Here is a 22,983-nt window from a genome sequence, read left to right as displayed (position 1 = left end):
CAAAGTGAATATTTGGAGTACTGCTCAAAACAATTTCCAAGATCCGATCAAATGTTCATCGCTTAATCAACAGTCAGGAAATCTACAGCAAATCTTTCTCAAAAATTTTTTGACTTTACATGTGAGATTGTCATAGAGATTACTTTACAGCTCAACAACACAATCAGGCTGTGTGGTAAGGCAAAAATTACAAAATTCAAAGATGCAGACTTCAACAAACACTGGATGTAGCTGCTGCAGGGGGAGGAACTATTACAAGAAATAAATTTGGCCAGAGGTAGTTTATCTTTGTGAGTAAAGATATACATGAACTTTTCTCTGTCATTCAAATCAAGAAAGCCAGGATTATACAAACTTGTGGATGAAAATAGAATATCTCGATAAGTTCTGTATTTTGGACATAACACTGAAATAATGTTAATAAAGTTCTCAGATTCCTTCAACAACCTTTCAAACTTCTGTTCTTGCGACGAGTTGGTATTTGTTGAGGTTGTTCTACTGTTCACATTTTCTATACATTGTGCAAACTTATGTCTACAATAGGCTACTCATCTCACTGCTGAAAAATCACTTCAAAACTCTGAATATTATTTTTCATATCTCTCTTTTTTTCAGGTCCTTGACCTCCTGAGTTTTGCAACCAAGTCATGTGTAGGTGGTAGTCCACTGATGCAATAAAAACTTTGACATTTTTTTGAGAATTGATTCAAAAAGGATATAAACTTACAAAGACCCGGGAAAGTCTGTTTGAAGTTATTACATATGACGTCACTCAACCACATCTTCTGAAACTGCACAAAGATAATACACTCTAACACAGCTGCCTGTCAATTGGTTTTGCGATATAAACCAAAATTTATGATTGTTTTACAATGATATAATTTTATCAGGTTGCAAGATAGGAGTTAAGTGAGTAGTGATACTGATATTGCATCATAAATATGTCACATGTGTTGCTCAATCAATTATTGTTATGATTATTGTTCAGTCAATCATTTTAATTCTTAATCATTTATCTTATAATTATTTATTTGCTTACAATTTATTTACTTGTTTATTTATTTTTGATTTTTGTAGTTTTGTGTTTTTAGGGGGTTTGCGTTATCTTTGTTAGTTTGTGTTTTTGGGTTTGTATTTGTTTTTTGTTTGTTTTTTTCTTTCTTTGTTTGTTTACCTTGACTTTGGTGTGCAGTGGTCATACATATCTGAACCGCAGATTTGTTTCAAAGTATCATTTTAGTGCGAGTACTTTGACATGTTAAATTTTAGTTTTCGTTTCCCAAAATTACCGGAAACGCCTAATCTGTACAACAAGGAAGGGTCAATATTCCCTCTCCGGCACAAAAGTTGGGCGCGTGGCGGCGCTCTCTCCAGAACGTGTCTTCTGTTTGTTCGCTCAAGGTTTATCGCCAGGATTCCTTTCCCGCTACTGTCGCTGCCCTTCCAAATCAAGGAAATCTAATGCGGCCTGCCGTAGTTCTACTCTGTACCGCGATAGTATGGCGTTGTCAGACGTAGGTTCATTAGCAATCTCGAAACCGAGAGGTTTCAGGCTTGTATTGAATTCAAATGACGAAGTAATGAGGGGATACCTCCACACACCAATCGATGATAAAAATCATACAGGAAGTACCCAGGCTTTCCTCAATGCCCACGGTAGGTGCATGAGTTACCCTACTTACTTAGATGACTGTGTAGTATTTTCGTGTGTTTCTTCATTGTGTTCGTTAAGTTCGGTAACCCTGCTCTTACGCTTTCGATACTAGGTCCGTAAATAAATGAGGGCGTGCAAAGATATTATGTGAAGGCCGCCATGTTGCATTGTGGGTTCTTCCCGCGTTCACGCAAATGCGAAATGGCCAACTCACTGACTCCGTTGAAGCTAGCAGCCAAACCTAGCAGCCAAAACTATGTGTGTAAGCTAGCAGCCAAGACATGCACCCCCTTTCCTCCTATCTTTTCAAGGCACATGAATCTAACGAATGAGGTTCTCTCTACAAATACATAAATTATGCAAATTGAACAACACCAAAGTACACAATGTAGCAATACCTTCAGAGAACAACATGCTCTGTGTTCAATCAAAATTAAAGTGAACGTTTCACCAAGCCTGTCCTGTGCACATACATCCATACAAACAGAGACTACGCATGCCTAACCTCTTAATTAATTTCTTTACATAACAATTAACATGATGCATTGTCTGTCGGAATGAAAGAAAGTGTATGCATCCATTTCACTTAGTGTGTCCTGCGCATATGCACTATTTTTAGCTCACTACATATGCTGTAGGGGCCGTGGATAATTAAAACATGTGCACAGTAATAAAACTTCTGTGTTTAGGGGAGGGGGGTTTTGCTGTATTTCAAATGTAGTGCGCCAAAATCGCACTACAAGTTTTCCTATCGCAACATCTCACTACACGTTTTTCTGTATCACAAAATATTGTGCTATATTGTTTGGCATGTACCAGACCAGTACTGCACCGGCGATCTACCAGCATTCTTCTGACATACACATGATGATCAGTGCACGAGTAAAATAATGTAACAATATTTTGGATACACAGTTTCATTTAATTCTATTGGTTGCGTCATTGTTGAGTTGGCGCTGAACAGAGATTGATTTTAGAGGGGGTATGTGGTGGGGGGGGAGACGGTCGGTAGAGTATGCGTGATTTCATAAGCGAAGTATTTACTGATTGTTGGATGCAGATACAGAATGAGGCTTGGTTTAATTTTTGCACTTCCAAACTTTCGTGTATTGGAGGGGGCTGAGGACAGACGCACTTAGTTTCGTTTACCGTGTGCACGTTTTAATTATCCACGGCCCCTTAAGTCTTAAAGCGTTGATCACGATTTCAGGTTTGTGACTAAATATAGGTGCATGAGCGTGACATTAGGACACAGTCCCTCCACCAAACCGTGATTAGGACAACGCTGTCTAAAATTCAGACAAATTATATTGCTGCATGCTGTTGTTGCAGCTTGTTGTTTGAGCCACGAAATCACACGAATCTAGACACTTTTCATAAGTCTAGCGCCCTCCTGTGACCACTGTGAATTTGAAGTCAAAGTGAGGCCACTGGGGAAAACCGGAGGGTCCAGTGCCGAGGGTTTTCCCCAGTAGCTAGCTTTGACTTCAAATTTACAGTGGTCACAGGAGGGCGCTAGACTTATGAAGAGGGTCTAATAGTGTGACTGTGACTTTAGTAGCCATTGTAACACTATCAGGCGTTTTATTTTCATCATTTATGCAGAAAATGCTGACAAATATATGCATATTAATGAGAGAGAAAAATGGCGTCATTCACGATCAGTGCTATTACACATTATCTATATTATAACTTTTATCGCAGTAGCAGTTTAAATTTACAAACTGGCCAAGGCCATCAGTGTTGACCCTACGATCAACGCACTAGCCTGCCAGAGTGCTGGTACATTGCTACAATAGAGCTGTTTACAATTGATTTCATTGTTCTCTCATTAACGTGCAAAAATAAATATTTGTCCACATTTTTAGATTACGCGTTTGAAAAATACGCTTGCAAGAGTAGAACAACAAAAATACATCTTAGTAGGAGACTACCAGTGTAACAATGAATATTTAGCTCAGAGACAATCGCGACGTGAGTACAAGCTGCAAAAACAGCTTCGCATGAAACACTAATAAAATTGGTCCACAGTTCAAGCTACCGTGTGTGATGTTGTGTGCAAACAGCATTGTTTAGAACTAAACCTGAAACTGTTAACAGTACCACTATTTCGTGATCACCTCACCACAAACGTGATAGTCGATTAATTTTTAGCTCATATTTGGTATGTATATATATAAATACCAAAAACAGCTTATATGGTGAGTTGGTGGCGTTTGTATGTCTGTATATATGTACGGATGTATATCCATCCGACACAAAAGCTCCCAAACTGCCACACCTACCATCGTAGTATTTGATTTACAGGTAGGCCCAGGGGTTGAGATGTGACATTGTTCAAATGAACATGTCAGTGTCAAAAATATGCAAATGAGGTAAGAAAAAGGGGAAATCCTGCAAATGTGCAGGAATGGTGGTATAAACTGAAACAGCCTAAACATCTGAATCAGAGCTTCTATGATCTCTCTAACCTATTTGTATGCAGTGTACCTATTATGTGTAGGAGTGGTGGCAGTAACTGAAACAGCTTATGAGTCATTTCCTGTCATTGATCATGAACTGTTACATATTGGCAGACCTGCTCAAACTAAGAGGGACTGAGTTGAAACATTCCTCTGCTAAGCCTGTTCCTAAAGTTGACCTCCAGTACCTTAAGTTTCAGACCTTATTCACTTTGTCATTCTCATTATTCCTTTAGTTTATTCTGTTTTGGTATGTATGTGCCCACAGACTAGGGGCTGCAAACCCACATTTTGATTCTTTGCTGATAATTTGACCAATTCAGTCGTTAATTTCTATTTGCAGAGGATATTTCACAGTACGATTGGAGTATCGGCTGCTGTTTCTTGCATACCCAAGCATAGGATCAGATCCAAAATGGGTCACAACCCTGAAATGACAGGATGCAGTATATCAGAAGGTTGATTGAAAATTTCTGGTTGCCTAGTGTGGGCTTTGTACTTTGTAGCAGTAGAGTCGTGCACATACTACAGTCAGCCCACTACAGAATTGTTGCAGGTTAAAATGCCTAACCCAAAAGTCTGGGTTGTGAAAAATTATAGTTTGCACAAAGCTATGAGGATTGTCAGCCTTAGACACTAAGACACTACTAGTAGCCCTGGTCTTGATCAATTATATCATGCTTAATCAGTGTCTTCTTGTTTCCATCAGAATGTCGGCAAGTCTTGGGGCAGGTGCAACTAGCCATGAAAGGTGGTTACATCGTGCAGAAGTTCAAACATTCAACAGAGGCAGTTGTCAAGAGACTTCAAAATGGCACGGTAAAGGATAAAGGTAAGGGTTTTCTTTGTAACAGCGTATTGGAAAAGAAAGAAAAATATCAAAATTATTCCTAGGATTTTCTTGGTAAGACCACATACAGGGTAAGACTTGTGAATTCTTTTGTTTTGTGTACAAAGTGGTAAATTTCATCAATAAATGACATCATTGACTTGTCACAGCCAAGTACGTATGTTACAAAGTCGATGTAGACAACATGAGATGATGGAACACAAATACAATCACTCAGATTGAGCACCAAGTCATTTATAGCTGATTTGGCAACATGTTCAAAAATGTCCTAAAATGGACAAGAGAGGAAGCGGCAACGAGGAATGCAATCCTTTCATTTTACCCGTCCATGACTTTAAAAAAATATCAGGATACCGTAAAAAGAAGAACGAGTCAGAAGCATAAACATATGCAGTGCAGATTTCAGATTTAATCCTTTACATGCTGGGCTTGTTGCAAACTATCCTGCCAAGTCATTAGAAACTGGCCCCGTTCTAGATGCCTGCAAAAGATTGCCTCTGATGCAGGCTATTCTACCAGGCATTTGGCAATTTAATAGCACATTTTCGGGATACAAAAACAGCTCTTTGCATGTGTTAGACTTCCATAATTTTCACATGCCCATATTCAGGGGCATCTATTAAGGTAGAGGTAAAGGCTAGAGCGTCAGTTATAAACTTCAATAAAACTATTAAAACATAAAAGTAGTCAACATTCTCTGTGGAATAAAAAAACTAGACATTTGGGGTCATAGGCATTACAGATTTATAGTTGAAACTTCTGAAAAACTGACCAAATAAGAGGAAGTTTGGGAGTCCTTAGTGTATTAACTATGGTGGAGGTCCCCTAGCTTTTAAAAAAATGTTTGAAAAGGGAAAGTCATTTTTTACTGTTTTTCAGGAAAGTTTGACAAGGCAGTGCTTGCATTCAGAATGCGTGACTGCTACTGTAAATGCATTTTTAGATTCTTTGAGTGTCAAAGAGGTGTCAAAAGTGAGATTAACCAAAAAGACTGCTCTGTGACTTCAAAAGAGGGGTGCAAATATGGCTTGTTTTCAACATTTTTGACAGAATAAGTTTTCCTACATAATTTTATACCAATTTAATCCAACCTTTGAAATGAGATATGGACATGGAATTTTTACAGCCTATTAACAAGGTTACAGATAAGATTTGTACGGCACAATTTTCCTGTATTTGAAGTACTTTTTGAAAAATCACATTTTGAAATTTGAAAGAATTTTTAATAATTTTTTGATATGTAAACCCATGTAAAATCATAAAAACAAATTTTATTTACAAATCCTGCCGTACAAATCTTACAATTAATAGTGTCAACATATTTATAACTAATTTGGTAATATTAATACTATCCAATTATTATTAAATTCAAATATGTAAAAAAATATGAAAAATTAAATTTTAATATTTATTGGTGTCATATTTCAAAATCATGGCTACAAATATACAATTTTTTATACTTTGAAGAAAGTATTAACTAAGGGAGTTATCCTGAAATTTGAACTAAATATCTTGATTCTAACACTTAAAACTTGACATTAACTCTGAGAGAGAAAAGAATTGGTGCAAAATAGCCTTTACCGCTACCTTAATGGGTTAGTGCACAAAAAATACGAGGTCTTGGGCTTTGTTTGCCCTGGGGACGCGTAATTTTATCGCCGATTAATGCTTACTTTAGCAAAGCTCGTTCGGCATTGCACAAGTCCGCTCTGCGCAAACATCATATCGCTTGTTGGTTAATATGTGACCCAAGGGGAAGTGCTAGAGGTGAGACAGCACCCTCAAACCTGTCCTGTTTCCCAAGGGTAGTGTCACTTAGCCACATACTTTCAACGACTGGGAAGCAGTGTTGAATCTAGAGCGCGCCATCGCGGGATTGACGCGTTTCAGCAAAAAATCCCGCTCTGAAATCTACCCAGTGCGTCACTTTGGGCGCACTCACAATGAGGGGGGGGGGGGGGTCTGTAGATAGGTCAACGTGTGTTTTCTTTCATTGTTAAACGTAACCACTTTGCGTGATGATTTGCTATATTTTGCTAGAATGTTACCAATGATTTCATTTATAAATACTTTAGCAGCACACGTCCGTTTTGAAATGACATTTGCGTTTGTTACATTGTCAATAAAACTTGTTTGTGAATGTACTGACTGACAGCCGTGACGAGAAAAAAAATTCACGTACGGGAGTAATTTCAAACTAACTCTCACACAGAAAGGTTTTTGAAAAATGTAGCCAACACACCTATTCCATTCAAAAAGAAAAAACATGTTCTTGATCAAGCGGAAATCAAACCAAATTCCAAAATTTTCTGAAACATTTCATGTGTCCACATGGATCGAGATACTAGACGTAGCTTGGTTCATGTTGTTTGTCAAAGTCGTTATGCCACGGTCACGCATGCATGGCTTGCCAAGAAATTCGATCTAGCGAGAACAACAGTGAATATCTATTCAGATCTTATACCAGACGGGTCATATGTCAAGTTCTTCAGTAAGAATGCATTTACTAATACTTGCACGGCTTGCATTGTCAGAGTCGGGACGTTGTGCTGTGTTTGTTTTGCCTCGATGCAGCACATGGTGTCGGCCATTTTCCAAACTTGCTTAGGACAAAGCGTCATCACTCTAGACTCCCTAGGTTACCCTTTTATGTCTATGGGAACTTACTGCTGCAGAGATCGAGACTACTTAGTCATTAAAAAAAGTCCTGCTCTATCAATGAGAGCTGTGAAATGACAAATGAACTTACTTTTCTCACTGTGGGGAAATTGTCAATTGTATTTTTGCATAATACTGAAAGAATTATCTCTTGAGACTAACAGAATGTGCTGCATCTTTTCTATGAATGTGAGTGAATTTGTGATACTTTATTCAAAACAATTATATTCTTGAATAGATGTACAAAGACTTCATAGACTTATTTTAAATAAATGCTAATTTAATATGCAGATTAATATGCAAATTTGCTGCCAAAAAATAGCCCCCAAATTTTGAAAATGTCCCCCAAAATTTAAGGCAGTGGGCCCAAATGTCCCCCAATCCTAAGATCCTAGATTCAACACTGGGAAGAGTCGCACATTGTGTATGTCTTTGACGTAGTGTTAACGACTTAGCCGCGCCATTTAAGGAAAACGTGTAGGTAGTTTAGCCAGTTCAGTGCAGATTTCGCTCATTAGTGTTAACAACTGTTTATTAACAGGTTAGTTGTGCTGTTTTTAGTAGGGTGCAGGTACATTTGTACCACTTTGGCTTGGGCTCCTGCTAATGCTTCTGCAGCAGCCGCAGCCCAGTTGGGCTGTACTCCTCCGAAGTGTATGGCGCACATGCATCCATTACTATAGCGTCCGAATGGACCTGCAATAACGAAAACAGGGTACAAATGAAACAAACAAAAATATGTGGTAATGGTAGAATATTTTATTTGGGAATAATTATTCCCCACGGACACCGTCCGGGGGGACTTATAGGTTTGGTCATGTCCGTGCGTGCGTCCGTGCGTGCGTGTGTGCGTCCGTGCGTCCGTCCGTTCACGCAGATATCTCAGAGATGCCTGGAGCGATTTCATTCAAACTTGGTACAAGGATTACTCCTTATGTCATACATATGCACGTCGATTTGTTTTGTGATACGATCCAATATGGCCGTGTGGCGGCCATTTTGTTTCCTGTATTTGATGTACACAGCCAATACTCAGACAGTTTTTGGCCAATTCCTTTCAAACATGGCACAAGAACAACACACTGTAACTATAATTTAGATATAACATTATTTTTGCAATATGATTGTATATGGCTGCCATACAGCCATGTATGGTGTTAATGGTATTAATGGTGTTTTAATAAATAAAACATGAGTTAAAATATGACAGATCCTGTACTTTTACCGGGCAAAATGTGGTAAGTAATTGCATAATCTTTTGCATGTTGTTTTTGTTTTATTGAATAAAAATTGACCGCAAGAATGAAAGTGAGCCCTTGAAGTTTGCAGCGAAATTACCCTGAATCCGAATCTGAAATTTGCTTAACGGTACTTTCTTCATGGCAGTTCAAAAACTGTTAAAAATATTAGACACAGTTGTGTGAAATGTTCCTTTTTGTAGTGTCTATGATTGTACTTTTTCAATAAAAATGAACTACACAGATGTCAGCCGCCTTTTATGCCGAGAAATTTCTTGTAATGCAACGATGAAATTTGCTGAATCGTAGTACGAATGTGAATCCGTTTTCAATAAAGCCGTTACGTTATGAGCGTGGACATTTTCATGCACGGAGCCGTCAATGTGTCTACGATTTTTTGCCGCAATTCGCCATCAACACCAGGTACGTATAGTTACGGATCATTCATTAATGTGTGTACGGTTGGTGTGTAATGGATAATTTGATTATGGCGATAAAAGAAGGCGTTATCTGAAAGTGACAAAGCACGATGTGGCACGTACGATGTGTTGCTACGCCATTTGTGTATGTGCATTGTGCATGTGTATGTAATGTGCAAGTTGTCAGTGTAGAGTGCCGTGTCTGATTTTGAATAATGTTGGCAAAACATTTTAGCACTATTGTTAAGTTTATGATGTCCACGATGTGCACATTTGCAGTATTTTTGCAATCGCCGAACTTGGGAAGCAACGCGCTACGTTTTCTGAAACTTAACACGATATTGTGCGTGGCCGTGGATCTCAAAATGGCGATACATGTGGCGTGGTACTAACTGGTTGTTTCGGCCGCTGCATTTCCGGCCCCGAGTCGTTTCGGGACCGCAGGCCAAGACGTTTCGGCATCCGTGTTTCGATTTTTTCCCAGCAATTGCTATAATAATTTATAATAATAATAATAACGATGCTGTGTATACATGTAGAGTAAACGTAAACATGTAGAACTCGTTTCAAAAACTGCTGTCTAAATATAGGGTTAGGGTTTTCAGTGACGTCACGTACGTCCTGTACGGCCCCCACGTTTTCCGTTCGGCATTTTTATGATGGTTCTGTTTTAGAATTGCCAGATTCAGAATTGTATTTACTTGGGATATGAAGATGACATTGGTGACAAAAAGCCGTACATAATCGAAGAAATATTCAATTTCCAAAATCACTATACGGGGAAAAATATGAATTAGGGTAGCTCAGCGTACGATGTGTGCATGTTCCCGGCTGTGGCCTCTCGCCACGCCGGAACACAGTGCATAGTATGCGTGCTTGGTGTGGCGTTTCTAAATCTTCCTCCAGTTTTGTGAACAAATTATGATGAAACACAGTTAGTGATATACTTATATTTTGAAGTTTGCTAGCACTTGGAAGTTCTTCGATCACATAATAGTTCGTATACAGAAAATTGACTGAAGTCCACTTGATGCTACATAGTACATTAATGACCTCTGAGGGCATTTTCTGAATGTATTATAGTACAGCAAAACGAGTATTTTGTCGCAAATATTAATTATTCATAATAAATAATTTGATTTATGAAAATGAATTGTATCATCATCACTTTGAAGAAAGAAGTTATGGTGTGGCACTAATTTGTATTTTTATTGTAACATTTGGTAACATTAGTTCAATCCGATATTGTCTATGATACTTCAAAGTATCTCTCAGACAGATGAGAAGTTTTGCAATTCACAATACATGTACTAAAAGTGTTAACAACATAAACAATGAACCATTGACAAATCAGAGTTGTTAATGAAGTATATCAAGTATTCCAATTTTCGTGAATTATGTGTGACAAGCCATGTGCAACATATGTACATCAGTAATTATGTACATGTCTGAAATAATCCCTTTTCATTTCTTTTTCAGATACAAAAGAAGAAGTTTGTTAGTGTCTGGGTCACTAACGGTACTCGTGCGGAGTACTCCCAATTTGGGAATTGAGCAGAGGTTGGAACGCATAACCATCCTAGCTGCTGGCCTGAATATAGGCCACTATAGAATCAAAATACGGAATACTTACAGGAATATTCAATACGGAAGCTAATACTAGAAGCACAAATACGATACCATATACAGAACTTGAACATACCTGATATATACTCGTGCGGAGTACTCCCAATCGAAGTGTGTGTTTGGGAATTTAGCAGAGGTTGGAACGCATAACCATCCTAGCTGCTAGCCTGAACATAGGCCATTATAGAATCAAAATACGGAATACTTACAGGAATATTCAATACAGAAGCTGATACTAAAATCACAAAGACAATACCGATTTACAGAACTTGAACATAACTGATATACTGTAATTAAAAGGTATACTAATCAGTGGACGTCTACAATAGCGAACTATTGGTAGCAGAATATTTCCCCTTGAAGTTACTAGAAATTGTACTAATTTGAAACAAAAACTACTGGTTTTGAAACAATTCAGTTTCCAAAGTATATTTTAAAGATACTGTGCTAAACAAACCTTTTCTGAATCTGTAGATTCATAACCTGTTACACAGTTGATCACTTCCTATTCTAACCACCTCAAATTCTCGAACATTTTTTTGTGTGATACTTTCAGCACCAAACTTCAAAGGGATATCTCGTTTTGTGATTCCAATAAACCAAGGATTATGGACATCTCTCTGCAACAGTACCGACTTGCAATAGGTGGTTTCAATTGTGTACACTTCAAACAGGAATTTAAAATGGCCAGTTTCATGTACATTTCTCTGAGCTGGATCATTCAAATTTATTTATGTAACAATTATTTGAAGCAGCTTCTGATGTTAAGTGGTGACATTGAAGCAAATCCAGGTCCTGTCTTTCCAACCACAGTACTTTCATGTCCTACTAAGAGAGTAATTACAGGTAATTTACATCAAGGTTCCTTTAAGTATTTATTAAGTGCAACTGGCACCAGCACATGTATGACTAACAGTCTGGTAGCATTGGCTTACTCTCAGATTCTTGGAATGCCAGACTGGAACAGTGCAGTTATTGATTCAATCCTTGATATGGGCAAAGCATTGTATGATAAAGTATACCCAAATAGACACAGTAAAGATTCATGTCCGTATTTACAGGTAACAGATTTGAATGTTAACTTCAGACTTAAATGTCAGTATTTTACTTGTAATCCATGCTTTTCCCTGTTTGGATACCTTGGTGATACTGTCAGCCCTGATAACATTGTGCACAAATTAGACCATGCACTCCAAACTGCCTTTGAAATTTCTTCACAAGCAATTCTGATAATTGAGGAATACGGGATGGCATTATTTACAATGAATGGCCAATTCCATGTGTTTGATTCTCACAGTAGAAATGATGAAGGCTACGCACATTCTGATGGCCATGCAGTTTTAGTTACTGTTGATTCAATTGCTGACCTTTGTAAACATTTACGACATTTAGTTTGTACATTGACAGAAAAGCCCCTTAAAACTGTACAATTTGAAATCACGCCAGTATTACTCTACACGCAAAACACGTGTTACAATTTCTATGACTTGCCTGATGAATGTAGTATTAATACTTCAGCCTTCAAATCTCATATCAACTCACTGGATTTGAAAACCAATAAGCGTAAGAGTACTCTGGAAGAGAGAGAACCTAAAAAATTCATAAAAACCTGTCAACCTTCAACCCCAAAAATAGAATCTGAAACAAGGATCACTGCCTCAGTAACTGATGATGACAATTGCTATATCACTTCTGAAACTGTAACATCAAAATACACATACAACCCAACTGATTTCACATGGCAAACTGCAAAAGCATCATTATTTCACATCACTCCACCCAAGTATGCTGTCCATTTTCAAGGCCATGGTTTACCACTAGCAGTTCCATTGACAAAAGATCTGATTGGTGATGGTAATTGCTTTTTCAGAGCTATCTCATATTTAGTTGCTGGAAATGAAAAATATCATGGTCTGATAAGATTGAAGATAGTTGAACATTTGAAAGGGAATAAATTCAAATTTGAAAAGATACTACGAACTCAAGGACAAACTATTGAACAATATTTGCTACAAAGTGAAATTGCCAAGCTTGGCAAATATGCTAGCGAAGTAGAAATCGTTGCCACATCCCATTTTCTGAATACAAACATTTACACATACATGACTGACAAACGCTGGCTGAAGTATTCTGGCCAAATGGTTGACCCTCATATTGGTGTTGAGAAAAAATCAATCTATTTGAAACACTGCAATGCCAATCATTACCAAGTTGTTACACAGATCAGAGGAGATAAATCAAACACCCTTGAAAACTACTTTACATCACAAAAAGAGCTGCAAGATCAACATATGCTAAGTCAAAAGACAACATCTACCCAAAGAAAGCTATCGAAAAGGGAAAGGCAGCAGTTGAGAAAACAGAATGCAAGGACAAGGATGAGTGTCATCAGACAAAGCAGATCAGAATTAGACAGAGAGAACACCAAAGAACAGGATAGAATCAGAAAGTTGAAGGACAGAAAATGCAAAAAAGAAGCAGGTAAAGAAAAGCAAATGGACAGACTTAGAAAATATAAAGAGCGAAGACACAAAACAGAACTTGCCAAGGAGAAAGATAAACAACAAAACAAAGTTAGAATGAGGAGTGCAAGAATTGATAGAACAGAACTTGCCAAGGAGAAAGATAAACAACAAAACAAAGTTAGAAAGAGGACTGAAAGAATTAATAGAACAGAACTTGCCAAGGAGAAAGATAAACAACACAACAAAGTTAGAATGAGGACTGAAAGAAGCAATAGAACAGAATTTGCCAAGGACAAAGATAAACAACAAAACAAAGTTGGAATGAGGAGTGCAAGAATTAATAGAACAGAACTTGCCAAGGAGATAGATAAACAACAAAACAAAGTTAGAATGAGGACTAAAAGAATTAATAGAACAGAACTTGCCAAGGAGATAGATAAACAACAAAACAAAGTTAGAATGAGGAGTGCAAGAATTAATAGAACAGAACTTGCCAAGGAGATAGATAAACAACAAAACAAAGTTAGAAAAAAGACTGCAAGAATTAATAGAGCAGAATTTGCCAAGGAGATAGATAATCAGAAAAACAAAGTTAGAATGAGAACTGAGAGAAGCAATAGAACAGAAAACCAAAAGCATTTCGAACAGGAATGTGACAAGGCGAGAAAGAAACTAAGGAGATTTATGTGTAATAATGAAAGACAGAAATCATTACTTGACTTTCAGTCCAATGCATCAACTTGTCATCCCGCATTTGAAATTATTTTAGATGAATTTTTCCAAGCTATAAGATCAGGCCCAACATACTCATGCAATTGTTGCAATAGGTTCATGTATAAGTCTGCAGTAATTTGTTATAAGGCAGAGAATTATTCACAAACAGATATAGATTTAGTACATCAATGTGTACGAGACCATAAATCAGAAGGCAGTCTGTGGCTTTGTAAAACATGCCATCGGTCTCTACAATCAAATCGTATGCCTGCACAGGCTGTTGCAAACAACCTTGAAGTTCAGCCAATACCGAAACAGTTATCATCTCTTTGTCAGTTAGAGAGCCAGTTGATAACCAGAATTATACCATTCATGAAGATTGTTGCTTTGCCTACCGGTGGTCAACATGGTCTCCGTGGTCAAGTTGTACTTGTACCATCTAACATACAGAAAACTGCTACAACTTTGCCAAGACAGACATCAGAGTCCCAAATAATAGCTTTAAGCTTAAAACGACGGTTATCAGATAAATATTCCGTGAAAAAACAATATATACGTCCCCACAATGTTAATGAAGCTTTAGAATACTTGAAAAGCAATAATCCATTGTATAAAAATGTGATTACAAACAGTCAATGGACTGATAACAGTCAATTAGAAAATCCAGAATTGTGGAAAGCAACAACTGAAGCTGAATCGACAAGTATGACATGTAAGCCAAGTAACACAAATGATAAAATAAAAACAAATGCAACAAGTATAAATATTCAACCACAGCAGTTATCAAAACAACAAGACCATGCTGCTGATATTATAGTAGATTCAGAAGAGGAAGTTGATGACGATAATCCTGAGCATGTGAAAATGGAACTTAGTTTAAAGAAAACCATCAATTCATCAACATGCCTTTACCCAAAGGAGGGTCCAAATGTCAAAACAAATCAAATATTACACCTTGCACCTGGGGAAGGACAAAGACCAACACATGTCTTTTATGAAAAAGACTGGGAAGCAATGACATTTCCAACATTGTTTCCATCAGGAACTAACACCTTCACTGAAGAAAGACAAGTAAGACTGACAGTAAAAAAGTACATTAATGCAAGGTTACTTTCAAGTGACACACGATTTGCAGAAAGTACTGAATATACTTTTCAGTGTTTACACTGGGCAGAAATGGTTGATGTAAAGAATAGCATCACTATGCAACTCAAAAAGACAAGAATGGGGGATTTAAATGTTGCAAAATTGAGGAATCCTGACAATGTTAGATTAATGTTGAAAAATGATGAATTATTTGCATCATTTAAAAAAATCCGTGGCACACCCCAATATTGGAAAGAGATGCAACAAGACATGATTGCAAAGATAAGACAGTTTGGACCATACACGTTTTTCTTGTCTGGCAGTGCTGCTGACTTCCATTGGCCTGAATTGGTACAAGTCATTGCAACACAGTATGGTGAACACTTTACATTAGAGGAGATAGAGCAAATGAACTGGCAGACAAAACGCAATTGGATAGCTAGAAATCCTGTAACAGCAGCCAGACATATTGATTATATATTTGGAAAGGTATGGAGAAACATTATCTTAAGTGGTATACATCCCATTGGTCAAATTCTCAATTATGATATCAGAAAGGAAATGCAAAGTAGAGGCACTGAACATTTTCATGCTGCTGTTCATGTCCTAAATGCACCAATCCTGGATAAAGATACTGATGAAGATGTCATATCATTTATAGACAAATATATCTCATGTGCTATTCCTGACAAAGACACTGATCCAGTACTTCATGACCTAGTCATATCACGTCAAACACACCATCATACAAGAACTTGTAAAAAGAGAAAAGGCTTAGAATGTAGATTCCACTTTAAAAAACCACCATCACCAGAAACTCTTATTGCTAGAAAAGAGACATCAAAGGAAGCAATTTCAGAAGCTAAAAAAGTTATGACTAAGGTCATGAAAACGTTAGAAAAAAGTCAACCAGAGATTACTTTGAGTGAGTTGCTCACAGAAGCAAATATTTCTGAAACAGACTATCATTCAGCATTGACTATATCACTAAAACGCACATCAGTCGTTTTGAAACGAAAGCCATCAGAGACCAGTATCAATCCATACAATCCATACATACTCAAGGCTCTGCGAGCCAACATGGATATACAGTATATAACTGATGTTTGGGCCTGCATTGCATACATTACTTCATACATGTGTAAACCAGAAAGGGAAATGTCAGAGCTTATGAGAAATGCAGTCAAAGAAGCAAACACTACAACAGACAAACTTAAATGTATTGGCAATACTTTTTTACGGTGTCGAGAAGTGTCACAACATGAAGCAATAGCAAGGTTGGTAGGTTTACCACTGAGACAGACGAACACAACAGTTCAATATGTACCAACAGGATATGAAGCAGAAAGAACAAGAATGTTAAAGAGTGCGTCAGAACTTGATGAAATGGATGATGATAATGAAAGTGTCTATGTACCAAGCATTCTAGATAAATATGCAGCCAGGCCATACCAGTTGGATGACCTGTCTCTGGCTGAGTTTGCATCAATGTATAGTACTTCATATAGACAAATGTCTGATTTTGATGATCCTGTAGATAACACCTTTGACCACCAAGATGACGAACAAAGTGCACAAAATGCAAAGCCTAAATCAAGTACAAAGTTGAAACTCCTGCAAGGGCTAGGATGGATATATAAACGACAAAAGGAAATTGTAATTCGTTACTATTATGTCTCAAAGCAAAAAGATTCAGAAAAATATTACCATAGATTACTTATCTTGTACCTTCCTTGGCGAGAGGAATCACAACTTAAACTTAACAACAGCTATGAAGCAAAGTTTGTACAAGTGCATGACACTATCCAGGATACAATAAAGAAATTTGAACCATGTAATGATGAGGTTCAAGATGCATATGAAAATGCACCAGATCCTGATGACATTGATGAAGAACTATGGGATTCAGTAGCACCACCAGAGGCTGAACAATGTAGAGACAGACAGATATCTGATGATGCAGAGTATGACTTATTAGACCCATCAAACCTTGATGAAGACCAAGTTTCTGTTGACCCAATCAATGTTCCCACGTCAATGAATTCTAAACGTTCACTGACATTACAGGCAAAGATACTGGCTGATGTAAAATATTACAAGATAGTGCAAAGTCTAAATGATCAACAGAGAAAGATACATGATTTCATCTTTTCATGGTGCACTTCATATAGAATATCAAGAATCCTAGGCAATTCACTACCTGATCCCTTTTATGTCTTCCTTACCGGTGGAGCAGGAGTAGGTAAAAGCCATGCAGTTCATGCCATTTTCCAAAGTGTGATTCGCCAGCTACGTCGTGAAGGTGAAAGTCCAGACACACCTACTATAATTTTGACAGCATCTACAGGTAAAGCAGCTGTGAACATTGGTGGAACAACTCTACACAGTGCATTTCATCTCCCTTGCAAAAAACATGGTGAATCAAGTGAATATCATAAGCCATCCGCTCAAATTTTGAACTCATTAAGAGCCAAATATGTAGCATTGAAGATAATAATAATTGATGAAATATCAATGGTTGGTGCCCAAACTTTATCAACACTTAATTTGATATTACAAGACATCTTTGAAAACAACAGTCCATTTGGTGGTGTTTCTATACTGGCTGTTGGTGACTTATTACAGTTAAACCCAGTTGGTGATAGGCCAGTATTTCAGATATCAAACAAAAAGAACCTCAGCATTTTGGCAGGATCGCTATGGCAAAGACTCTTCAAAGTACATGAATTACATGAAATTGTGAGACAGCAAAGTGATCCAGAATTTGCAAATATGCTATCCAGACTACGATTAGGTCAACACACTAAAACTGATATTGAGCAATTAAAAAGTCTTGAAACTAACTCTCATCTCCCAGCGAACTGTGTTTCTTTATTTTTAACAAATAGAGAAGTAGAGGAATATAATGAAAAACAACTGAAAAGTCTTTGTTTAACAGTGCTGACAATTCTAGCAGAAGACACCACAAAGGACTTGCATACATCGAGAGCAAAGGTCATTGTCACTTCTAAAAGTCCTCATGAGACAGCTGGTCTTCGAGATGAAATAAAAATTGCTGTAGGCGCCAGATATATGCATACAAAAAACACAGACCTGTCAGATGGCCTTGTCAATGGAGCTACTGGTGAAATTACTCATATAGAAATTGACCAACGTAATCCAATGAAAGGAAAAATCTATGTGAAATTTGACTCATCTGCCACAGGCAAAGAAGCTAAAAAACAAAGCAAATACCCTGACTCTGTACCTATCACTGCTGTGACTGACACATTTTCATACTCTGAAAAAGCTCATTCAATCAAAGTTGAACGAACTCAATATCCAGGGACACTTGCATGGGGAATGACTGTACATAAAGCTCAAGGAAGTACATATGAATACATGATTGGCAATATGAATTCCACATGTTCCCCCAAACCAGGGCAAATGTATACAATGTTCAGTCGTGTTAAATCAAGATCAGGGTTACAACTGATAGGATTTGATGAAACCAAGATCAAAGTAAACAAGTCTGCTTTGTCAGAGATGGAAAGATTACAGCAGACCATGCAACTGAAATATAAATGGCCAATTGAAACTGAATTTCCAAATAACCACTTCTTGGCTATTGGCCTTATAAACATTAGATCCTTGAAATCCCATCATTTAGACTTGAAAACACACCCATTCACCCAACATCTGGACATAATTTGTCTCACTGAAACACATGTAACAGATCCACGTCACTACGGACTTCCCAAAATGACAGTCTTTTCAGTCCCATCACAGCATGGTTGTGCAATCTACAGTACCAAACCAGTGAAACAAAATTTCACATTTGCTGGTCTTATTGAAACTGTTGCTATTATAACAGATAAAACATTGATTGTTAGTCCCCACGGACACCGTCCGGGGGGACTTATAGGTTTGGTCATGTCCGTGCGTGCGTCCGTGTGTGCGTGCGTGCGTCTGTGCGTCCGTCCGTTCACGCAGATATCTCAGAGACGCCTGGAGCGATTTTGTTCAAACTTGGTTCAAGGATAGTACCCTACCTCATACAGATGCACGTCAATTTGTTTCACAATGCGATCAAATTTGGCCGTGTTAGAGGACTTTTTAGTTTTCACCTCCATAGACCCCCATGTATAAGGCAGTCCATAGACTCCCATGTATAAGCACAGGCGACCCATAAAGTATTACTGAGATTTTCACACTGTTTTCTCTATCATTTTCTCTCCTTTCTTCATGCTCTGACTGATCGGAGTAAATAAAATAAATGGTTTATATAACCTAACCTAGCCTCTGCGACTCTTTATTTATTTTACACTCCATTACATGGACGTATATCTCTCATACACACATGCTGTAATTAATTAGTCAACACAACTAATTATGCTAATCCGTGGACTTATCAGAGGTTGGTCAACATCGGAAAGATAGTGATGTTAATGAAAAAGGTACCATTCCTATCTTTCGCGATGTTGACCAACCCGTAAAATCCCTGATAAGTCCAAGAAAGTAGAGAAATGGATAGAGAAAACTGTGTGAAAAACTCAGTAATACTTAAAGGTCTGGTGAAATGGTCCCGTTCATGTGACTGAATATCTTCCAGGGGGTCAATGCTATTACACTCGCAACATAATTGCAACCTAAAAGTACGCGCAAGTGTTAATTTTTTGATATTTCTATGCGCGGCTTTCATGGGGTCATTTTGCGACACTCAGGTCACGCCCGCAGCGGGGATCATGGTTGGCCGTCTGTGACGTCACAGGTGTGTTCATTTACATCGAATAGCGGTCCAACGCCGCCTTATCTCTGCCCGGTATCCGCTAACAAAACAGCCTCAGTGTTCGTACCCGGTGCTGCCCATTCGCCACGTTCGTTCGCCAATGCGAATCGAAATCCGAAGTGGCGAAAAAAATCGATCCTAATTCGCCACAGTGGCGAAACTGATTTTTGTTTAAAAAATATGGTAAAATAAAGAAAAAACGTGGGTTTTTTAGTCTTTTGTTTAATCTGCGCTTCTCTCTCGGCGATTCACAAAACTGTGTCTACTTCCGTGTTATTGCGTTCTTTCCGTCGTACACATTTGCAATCGAGCCAAGTCTCGCGAGAGATTTGACGTCATTTAGTCTAGTGTACAACATGCAGAAATGGCTCTCGCGAGAATTGAAACTTGACACACGCAATCGAGCCCTCGCGATAAATTTGACGTAATTTTGTCTAGTGTACAGCTAGCCCTGCGTACGATGCTGTGTGTTCCGCTACAGCTAATCGCCCCGCTCACCACATTTAGCTGTAGCGGAACACACACGAGTACGCAGGGCTAGTGTACAGCCACAGGCGCTCCTTAGCTGGGTCGTGAGTATTTAGGTTGCGGTGGCGGGCATATCGACTACGGGATCAATAGATCGATCCGAAAATCGATCTACTTAGCAGACGACCCAGCTAAGGAGCGCCTGTGTGTACAGCAGGCATAGGAACGCTCGCTCGCGAGAATTGAAACTTTTGCTATACATAGCAGACATACGCATTTTAATCGAGGCAACAAGGTTCGGTGTTGCAGTTGATTTACATTGCGGTCTAGATGTTCTGTGTTGTGCATTTTAATTCCATGTTGAGGGTCGATTTGCATCGCGGTCCAGTCCTCGTGATCCGGTATTCCCCGTTGTTCTTCAATTTAATCGCCGTCCCAACGACGCGTTCCGTGTTGCTGTCGATTTGTATCAGGGAGGACTCTACCTCCATGATTTGTATCGCGATCTCTACGTTCCGTGTTGTTGTTCGTTTTAATGCTAGTCTCAACGTTCAGTGTTGCTGTTCATGCAGCCGATTTGCATCGCGGTCCCATTTAATTTAATCACTGTCCCATTTACGTTTCAAGTTACTGTCGATTTGCATTGCGGTCCCGACGTTCAGACTAGTGCATTTTATAAGTGGCAGTCACAACGTTCAGTGTTGGTGTTCATGCAGTTGATTTGCATTACGGTCCCAACCTTCTGTGTAGCGAGTAGCGAGGCAGGCTCAGCCGAGGGACCGTGGCGATCGTACGAACCAGAAGAGACAAGCACATTATGGTTCAAACACTCAACACTGAAAAAGTTTACAGTTGAGCCGTTCATGCTCTTGCCGCTGTCACAGCCACCAAAAGAACAACGTCTTCCCATAGTGAAGGAGGACACTGTCCTGATCATGTAAGCGGAAACCCTAGAAGTTACCCCCGTGGGGAGCTTACGGAGGTGTGAAATACTTACTTCCCGTTATGAGATACGGAGTCGGGCAAACTTCGGAAAGCCGAAAAAAGTCGACTGGAGAGGCTCGGGGGACACGCCCACATTGCATTTTTCTTTTGCCATATTTCATAATCACGCGCGCTAAACGAAAAAAGAAATGAATGTAACTGTTTTATAGACCATCAACTGTATTTCTGTGATTTTGCAACATGGGCATTTCACCAGACCTTTAATGGGTCGCCTGTGGTATAAGGCAGTCAATAGACTCCCATGTATAAGGCCAAGAAAAATAAAAATTTAGTTTCTCATCGTATTCATATTGCAAAAAGGATGCAGTTACACAGTTTTTAGTGCCCACAGATAAAGTCGAGGGGGCTTATAGATTGGGTCATGTCCGTCCGTGAGTCCATCCGTTTACGCAGATATCTCAGACACTTTGACAAAAATGTCACGTGACCTTGGTGACCTTTGACCTCAAATATACATATATGTCTATAACTCAGTAACCACAAGTGCTAAACCTTTCATATATGGTATGATGGGACACCCTATGACGCCACATATTGTACCTCATTGATTATGCGCATATCTAATTTTGAGCGAGCCAAATGACCTAGAGGTCTGATTTTTGGTATATATGGATAACTTAGCAATACAATTTTTTGACAAAGTGCCATGTGACCTTTGACCTCAAATATACATATTTGTCCATAACTCAGTAACCACAAGTGCTAAACCTTTCATATATGGTATGATGGGACACCCTATGACGCCACATATTGTACCTCATTAATTATGTGCATATCTAATTTTGAGCGAGCCAATAGAGCTAGAGGTCTGATTTTTGGTATATATGGATAACTTAGCAATACAATTTTTTTGACAAAATGTCACGTGACCTCAATGACCTTTGACCTCAAATATACATATTTGTGCATAACTCAGTAACCACAAGTGCTACACTCTTCATATTTGGTATGATGAGACACCTTATGACGCCTTATATTGTACCTCATTAATTATGTGCATATCTAATTTTGAGCGAGCCAATAGAGCTAGAGGTCTGATTTTTTGGTATATAGGGATAACTTAGCAATACAATTATTTTGAAAAAATGTCATGTGACCTCAACGACCTTTGACCTCAAATATACATATTTGTCCAAAACTCAGTAACCACATGTGCTACACCCTTCATATTTGGTATGATGGGACACCTTATGACGCCACATATTGAACCTCATTAATTATGTGCATATCTAATTTTGAGCGAGCCAATAGAGCTAGAGGTCTGATTTTTGGTATATAGGGATAACTGAGCAATACAATTTTTTGACAAAATGTCATGTGACCTCAGTGACCTTTGACCTCAAATATACATATTTGTCCATAACTCAGTAACCACAAGTGCTACACCCTTCATATTTGGTATGATGGGACACCTTATGACGCCACATATTGTACCTCATTAATTATGCACATATCTAATTTTGAGCGAGCCAATAGAGCTAGAGGTCTGATTTTTGGTATGTAGGGATAACTTAGCAATACAATTTTTTTGAAAAATGTCACATGACCTCGGTGACCTTTGACCTCAAAT

The 22,983-nt window shown here is 38.4% G+C and overlaps 1 protein-coding gene across 2 annotated transcripts in view; it reads left to right on the top strand.

Annotated features, from left to right (window-relative positions):
- The first annotated feature begins 1,358 nt into the window (after window positions 1-1,358).
- LOC139121338 (zinc finger protein 729-like) overlaps window positions 1,359-22,983 on the top strand; it is a 30,449-nt gene continuing 8,824 nt past the window's right edge. The window contains exons 1-2 of one of the 2 annotated variants that reach the window (XM_070686142.1): window positions 1,359-1,656; window positions 4,826-4,948. In XM_070686142.1, coding sequence (XP_070542243.1) covers window positions 1,500-1,656; window positions 4,826-4,948 — 280 coding nt within the window. In that variant the 5' untranslated portion in view covers window positions 1,359-1,499. Of the gene's footprint in view, window positions 1,657-4,469; window positions 4,575-4,825; window positions 4,949-22,983 lie in introns of those variants that run through there. The other variant, XM_070686143.1, reaches the window with a different exon arrangement.

This window comes from Ptychodera flava, chromosome 21 (assembly GCF_041260155.1).
Source record: "Ptychodera flava strain L36383 chromosome 21, AS_Pfla_20210202, whole genome shotgun sequence".
NCBI classification, from domain to species: domain Eukaryota; kingdom Metazoa; phylum Hemichordata; class Enteropneusta; family Ptychoderidae; genus Ptychodera; species Ptychodera flava.
Note: the sequence above shows the minus strand (reverse complement) of the source record. Positions and strands in the feature narration are given on the sequence as shown.